Raw genomic sequence first — 8,081 nt, forward strand, 5'->3', positions numbered from 1 at the left:
ATCAAAATAAGCACATTCATTAGAATTAGAATTTAGATTAGAATAATATTTGTATTCTTGTGCACTGATAATATTTTCTGATTATATTCTTATATTAATATAGCACAAGCTTTAGTTACCTTGTAACCTGTAAACTGTACTTTTTCACTTTTACTCAAAGAAGTTGCTTCAGTGCTTTTACTGGAGAATATTTTTTAAAAACACAGGTATCTGTACTTCTACTTAAGTAAAGAACGTCTGTACTTTTGCCCCCTCTGATGGTCTGTGTAACTCATTACTATCATCTTCACATCATGGGGTGTTTTTGGGGGGGAAACCAAGAATCCAGCTCTCTGTGAAAACAACAGGAAATGAGCAGATACACTGTCAGAGTGGGGGTACAGATACTGAGTTTTATTTAGAGGCAGTGCCTGTGTGGTTATGACTGAATATGTACTGTTAACAGTAATTTTGGGGAAACTCCAGAACTGACACCCTGTTATGGAACCATAAGTCATATCAAGATGATGAGCTTTGGGACTGTTGTGAGGACTGTATGCACATGTTCAGATGCTGTGTAGGTGTTCAAGTCTCTGATTTTGATTTATCCAGAAAAAAAGATTCTGCTGTCGGAAGATTATGTCAACTGTATTTGATTTGGGAGGATTGCCAAAGTGGGAGACTTTGGCAATCCTCTCCAAAGTCTCCCGCTGCCCATCTTAATGTGACCAGAGGTACAAAACAACAGAGATGCTTCTGTGTGCACAGGTGCTCAAGTGTGAACTCAGAGCAACAATTAAAACAAACACACTCCAGATGAACCTGCTGTGATTCATGCAGATGAGTCAGGATGTTTTTTATGGTGTTTTTATTCTCCCTGTTTTTCCGTTACAGCTCCCTTTATTATGTGTTAGCTGCTTAAGTGCTGGTGTCCTGGTTCTCTCTGCGATTCTCCTTTAGTTAAACAAGCACGTCTAATGTTTCTGCTATTGGTGATGTGTTTTAGCAGGACAGAAAAAAAAGGTCATTACTTCTGTTAAATCTCTTCGATTTTGTTCCTCATTTGCATATTTTCTGCTTGGCTGCAGAAGCTGAAAGCGAAACAGTCACTGTGTGCCTGCACTAATGTTTCCCTGTGATGCTTGCAGTGGTGTTTTTGTGGACTTTTATGGTTTTACAGCTTTACAGCCTATCAACACGACTGATTAGAGAGGGATTGTAGATGGTGAGGTATTTAGTGAAGACCTTACATGTTGTTTCAGTAACAATTAAATTCACCCTGATTATTTTCATCTTGTTTTTACTGCAGCTGTAACATTTGTAAAACGACACTGAGAGAGAGCCTGTTTCTGCATCTTTGTGCTGCTCTTACAGGAGTTAAATGTTCAGATGATGATTCCAGCTGTTCTTCAACCTGCAGAAACCATCATAAAGCTACTAGATCTGGATTAGAACAAACCAGTGTTTTTAATATCAGTTTAGTCAAGTTTATTGTTTCTGCCCAGGGTTCAGGTACAGAAATGGTCGTCTCAGAGATGACAGCATCTCAAACTAGCAACGTCAAAACAGAACAATAAAATAAATACATGCACATCTATGCAAAACAAACAAACAAATGAGCCAGTTACTGATCTGAAACATAGTTAACAATGTCCATGAAAAAAAAAATCAACAGCTCGCACACTGCAAGTTTCCAACTTTACCAGTTGTTTTGCAAATGTTTCCAGCACTCGTGATTTTCGTCGGACAATAACACAAATCAACGCCATTGTAACATGACAAAAATGCATTGAAAAATTCAAAAAGGAAGAAAACTCCAGCGCTATCTTATTAAAAAAAAAATAGTTCCACATGTTTATTAAAGAGGGAAAAGAAAACTACTGTAATTTAATACAAACAACTGAAACATACAGGATAAAAGCCAGGTGAACAAAATCCAGAGAAAATCCAGGGAACAGACCTGAGAAACACAGATATATGCACCAAAAACAGTATGCAGTACCATCATAGACAGCCATATAACAACTAGAAGTAGACATAGTAGAATACACAGAAAAAAAGACATTGGTAAGGGAACACTAATAGAAATGATAAAGTAACAACTTTGATGACGTTTAATTAACTGTTTAATAACTGTGTCACCTGATGGTGACAGAAGATCTCCTGTTTGACTGATATACAACATTCACTAATGTTTTCTCTGGGCTACTCCATGAGACACGCTGGTTTTCTACTGAACATTACATGAGTCATATTGATATTTTCTATGAATTTGCATCTTCTGCACTGGTGTTAGATAGTACCTATTAGTTGTGTGTGTTTCTCTCCCTGTGATTATTATTATTACACACACACACACACACACACACACACACACACAGATACTCGCACTTACATGCACACACACATGCACACACACATGCAGTGTTGTAACCTTCTGTGACCATGAGAATAAAAGGCTGCAATAAAGGCTGTTTATTTATTTTATTTTAAGGTGGATAAGCTACCTGATTTCCCCACCAGTTTTTAATTTTTTTAAGGAGGTCTGGTTTGTCCGCCAGTTTTCAAGGAGGTTTAAGGATGGTTTCACCACCGAAAGGAGGTTTTTTTCTCCGCCACTGAGGACGTAAAGTGTTTGGTTTTGTATGTAAGGAGGATAGAGCTCTCACTGGTGACTCTGCTTTAAGGGAGATCATAGGCCTATTTTGTGTGTGAACAAGTGTGGGCCAGACGTGGTCTGTGTGCGGCTGAAAGTTGTCTTGTTAAGTGTAAATGCATTACTAGTCCCTAAGGACGCTAAGGACCCCAAAGCGCTTTACACATTTAGTCATCCACCCATTCACACACTGGTGATGGCTGGGGCGCACTGACAGAGGCGAGGCTGCTGGACACTGGCGCCACCGGGCCCTCTGACCACCACCAGTAGGCAACGGGTGAAGTGTCTTGTCCAAGGACTCAACAACCGAGACTGTCCAAGCCGGGGCTCGAACCGGCAACCTTCCGATTACAAGACGAACTCCCAACTCTTGAGCCACGATGGGGAATAAACTGAGTAAGTAGTAAGTATGCCTTGAAAGGGGATGGAAAACATTGCAAAGTATTCACCAGGCAGCACGTAATATGTAGATCATTGAAGGAAGAAAAGAAGTGAAATTGTGCGCAAAGCAGTGTAATGTGTCTGAAGTCACTGTGTGTGTGAACCACAGAGAGGTGTGAAAGTGTGTGGGTGAGAATAGTCTCCAACGGGGGAAGAGGTGATTCTGCAGGTCAGCTTCTACCCCAGTGGACAGAAAAGAAAGAAAATAGTTGTGCTGTTGATGAAAAAAAAGGAATTGATAAATGAAGAGCTCAGCCTAAGGCAACTTCAATCTCACTTTCTGTTTTAAAGAAAGGAGAGTTCAAAAACCAGAGAGAGAGATGTGTGTTGTTTTAGGCGTCTCTCTATTGTGAAAACAGGGTTAGCAGAGGCGAGGGTGCCGGGTTAGCCTCGCCACTGCCTCTGCGAGGCTAACCCGGCCTAGCAGAGGGTGTGACTTGCAGGTGAAAAGCAGACCAGGATCAAATTTCCACATGCAGCAGTTGGACGACAATTATAGGTTAACATCATTAGAAACACCCAGGCCGAGTCTTGGCTGAATTGTGTTTACAGGTTAACTCCTATGTGTTTCTCACCCCGAGAAAGCAAGCTCCACGGAAGCTAACCTCTGCCTGAAGACAAGGAGTGCAGTTCTAGAACAATGAGATGGATATCAAGAGCTCACAGCAGGTCAAGAGACAGCAGTATCCTGAGCAGAGAGGTCCAGCAGCGCTTTGGGCAAACGGCATCAGAGAGAAAGAAAACCCATCACCTGACTGGATGGACATGTGTTTCCAGCAAGCTACAACTTCACTGTGTGACATTTGCCACTTTTGGAGTGAAATGCCAAGATGAGACAGTGGAAAACACAGGCCAAAGCTGAAGAGAACTGACTGCCATTGGACTGCAGAGTGGGAGAGGAGAACAGAGTGGAAGAAGTAGGTGAGTATACAGAGGAATGCTGTTGTTTAGTGTGGGAAATCAAAATTTGGGTTAGCAAACCTGTGAAAAAGGAAAATAACTGCTTTAAGTGGGAACATTTGAGGAGTCTGAAGCACTACAAAATGAAAAAGGTACACAAAAAAAACACAAACGGAAAATGTATTAATCCTACTAACCCTACATACACATACAATGAAACTCATGAAGACCAGACAGCATCTTAAGCATGTGATTCTGTTTGTCATCTTATCCAAGTCACTTAGATGAGAAGTGATACATAGACTAGTGGACTAATATTATGGGAGGACAGATGATTGCATCAAAGCTGGGGGAAAACAGAATGCTGATGAGGGGTCTTGAAAGAGTGAGCTGGGCGAGCTAATAGGTTGTTGAGTTTCTGAGGTGTGTGAAGAAGTTTTAACATGGCACACATCTGATTACATGAGAAGAAACTTATTATGTGAAAAGACATCAGGGTTATGTTGTATGTTGTGTGTCGCAAGGTGTGTGGCTGATGGATGAATGCTTGAGATTAATCTGGCCGATGATTTGTCTTTTGTTACAAATTTGAACCTGACAATTAGGTTTGGTATGATTTACCCTCCTGGGACGAAGAGCATATGTCATGACTTAACAAGGCTTTTCTTTTCTTTTCTCCTTTTTATTTTGTTACAACTTGCCTAATAAATCTGCACTCCCTGTATGTGCTGCGGCACAGTGGTTGGAAACACTGATTTAGAGTTCAAGGAGATGTTAGTGACATCAGAGCCGTACGTATTAGCAGGTACACGTCCCTCACTCGTCCTCAAAAGCAGATGCAACAGATGTTCCTGCCTTGGTTTGAAGACACCTGCATGCATACTTAGAAAATCCATCTGTACATGTCAGTAAGTGTCTCACATTATCGTTACTAATGTGTCTGTCATCACTATAACTGCATGTGTACAATGTGGAAATTGATGTTATGTAACGATGATACAAAAACAATATCAGAACATAATTTGATTCAGCAAATCCTATTTATTAACAACTATTAGTGTAAATAAAACATTCTGTCATCTTTTAATAGCAAAACACATTAAAGCAGACGTGTGTCCAAACCTCCTCCACTAACACATCCGTTTCTATGGTGCTGTCATCAGCTCGAGGCACAGCTGCACCCTTACTAACTCCATCAGGCACATTTAAGTCACTACAATCTTTTCATAATCCCCCATCGTTCAAGAGTCAGGTATCTCTGAAGGTTTCCAGAGTACTTTTTCACACACATCCAAGTCATGTAGTTGCAGTACCTCGACCGCAGCATTGTCCAACTCATTCTGAGTCGCTTGTCTGATGGATCCTGTGTTCTGCTGTTTTAACCAGTCCAGCTGGTGCTGGAGGACCGAACACTGGTGATGGACTGCACTGTGCTGAGACAGATTTTGTGTTATAGGCTTCATGTTATGGACGCACAGTGTGAGCACTCAGGTCGCATCAGAGCATCGGGCCGTATAGTGTGAGACCCCCATCGTGACCTACAAACTTCTAACCCCTGTGATTCACTCATACAGACTGATGACAGATTTCAAACATGCTGAATATGAAGAGTAGTATCATTTAAACTCACATGATTATCAGCCATAAGAACAAATTCAGATTTATATTGATGTAAGGTATATAAATGTAAGTACAGTTTGAATCAGTGCAATATTATTTTCACACATCAATGGACCACTGAACTTCTCAGCTTCTAAAATGTAAAGCCTCATTTAGAAACTACACAAGTACATATAATGGTCAGGGATCAACATGAACCTGTCTTCTCTATTTGACTTTAATCAACTCTGCAGTGGCTCCAGGTCCATAAAGATAAAGTCCATAAAGATAAACTCCAGCATAGAGCGGCTGAGTGAATGTGGTCTGGACTCTGTGGAGGAGAGTCATGGTTTCAGAGACGCTGTAGAAAGACAGAATACCTGCTCTGTGATCCAGGTACACTCCTACTCTGGAGGGCCGAGGACCTGAGAGGTCAGTTTGGACATTGTTGTGCAGAAATATATATCTGTTTGTGTCACAATGTAATGCCCAAGATTTGTTATTGAATCCAAATCCACATTCATAGCCCCCCCCTGCTCTGCTGATATTCTTGTATGCGACTGCTACACGAACTCCTTCTCCTCCCCACTCCACCTCCCAGTAACAACGTCCAGTCAGACTCTCTCTACTCAGGACCTGATAACATCCTGTGAATCTGTCTGGATGATCAGAATAAGACTGTTCTTGTTTCATAAATGTTACTTTTCTGTTCCCCTCAGATAATAACAGACGTGTGTTTGCTGTGTTTGGATCCAGTGTGATTTCATGTGAATATTTTAAGAATCCAGCTCTGGTCTTTGGCTCTGCTGGTGACAGTAAAACATCCACTTCAGCGACTGTCAGTGAGATGTTTGTCCATTCCTCTCTCAGGATGTCCTGTAGTTTATCTCTGGTCTCTGACACAGCTGCTGTCACATCCTCAAAGTAGCTCAGAGGACGAATATTGATGCTGGATGAGTGTGTAGACTCACTGAGTGCTGACAGTGAGGGGTAGTTGTGTAGAAACTGGTTGTGATCCTCTGTGTGTGAGAGCTGCTCCAGCTCGCCGTCTTTCCTCTTCAGCTCAGCGATCTCCTGCTCCAGCTTCTCCTGAAGCTCTTTGATTCGACTCACTTCAGTTTCCTGCTGGGATCTGACCTGCTGCTTCACATCAGAGCTTCTTTTCTGGAGGAGACGGATCAGCTCAGTGAACATCTTCTCACTGTCCTCCACTGCTTTATCAGCAGAGCCATTGATGGCCTCCACCTCCTGTTGAAGCAGCTTCACATCTTTCTCTCGCTCCTGGATTCTCTGCTGGATGTTTAGTCGTCTCACCTCGAGCTCCTTCTGCTTCTCAGTCCTTTCTGCTGCAGCTGGGACTGTTTCATGGCCTTTATGTTCATCCACTGTGCAGAGATAACAGATACTCTGCTGATCAGTACGACAGAAAATCTTCATCACCTCATCATGACGAGAGCAGATGTTCTCCTGGAGCTTCTTGGAGGGGGCCACCAGCTTGTGTTTCTTTAACGGAGCTGCATCATAGTGAGGTTGGAGGTGTTTCTCACAGTAAGAGGCTGGACAAGATAAACAGGACTTGATGGCTTTCAGCTTCCTCCCAGTGCAGACATCACAGGCCACATCTTCAGGTCCAGCATAGCAGTGATCAGCTGGAGCAGCTTGGAGTCCAGTCTTCTTCAGCTGCTCCACTAAAGCTGCTAACATGGTGTTTTTCTCCAGGACAGGCCTCGGTGTGAACGTCTTCCTGCACTGAGGGCAGCTGTGGATTCCCTTCCTGTCCTCTTCATCCCAGAAACTTTTAATACAGTTCCTGCAGTAGCTGTGTCCACAGGGAATAGTCACCGGATCCTTCAGTAGATCCAAACAGATGGAACAAGAGAAGGTTTCTCGGTCCAGCTGAACTCCTTTCTGCGCCATTTCTCCTCTCAGTGTCAGTGACTGTGTGAGTTTCACTTCCTTATAACTGAAACTAGTCTGAGCTCTGATCTCAACAACATGTTTCTGCAGTGAATGGAGCCTGTCAGCTCTTACACGTCACCACATGTTGGTTACACCCATCTTCAAAGTGCAGATCTGAAGGGGAGGGAACGAGGAAACACGTGGACAGAGAGGAGGTGCTGTGTTTAAGAGCAGGAAGAAGAGGGAGGGTTATCAGGCTGTGCTTCACTCCAGGAAGAGGAGCAGTTAGAGAGTGAAACTGTGTGTTTAACCCTTTTTATTTACTGCTTCTTCTATATAAATAATTTTTAAAAATCCAGCTTTAATGAACACTGGACAGAAATGTCTCAGGTAACAATAACTGTCAGAACAGCAGAGGCTGCTGACCTAATCAAAGCATATGTGGAGAGCAGGGTTAGGTTAGCAGACATATGCTGGTTGCTTTTATTTATTTATTTATTGCTTTTATAGGCAGTAATCGATGTTGCTGTAACAGGATGAGAACTAGATAAATGCCACTGCATTGCTTTGAACAGTCAGCAGAGTCTGCACATATAATTACAGATAT

At 42.3% G+C, this 8,081-nt stretch overlaps 1 protein-coding gene across 1 annotated transcript; it reads right to left on the reverse strand.

Moving 5' to 3' along the window:
• Positions 1-4,997: 4,997 nt before the first annotated feature.
• LOC309699452 (tripartite motif-containing protein 16-like) lies at positions 4,998-7,750 on the reverse strand. Its single transcript, XM_082522465.1, has one exon. The coding sequence runs from the start codon at positions 7,490-7,492 to the stop codon at positions 5,804-5,806; it is 1,689 nt and encodes a 562-aa protein (XP_082378591.1). The 5' UTR covers positions 7,493-7,750; the 3' UTR covers positions 4,998-5,803.
• Positions 7,751-8,081: the final 331 nt, after the last annotated feature.

The sequence above is a fragment of the Aulonocara stuartgranti genome (genome assembly GCF_965226115.1).
Source record: "Aulonocara stuartgranti genome assembly, chromosome: 3".
In the NCBI taxonomy this organism is placed as follows: Eukaryota; Metazoa; Chordata; class Actinopteri; order Cichliformes; family Cichlidae; genus Aulonocara; species Aulonocara stuartgranti.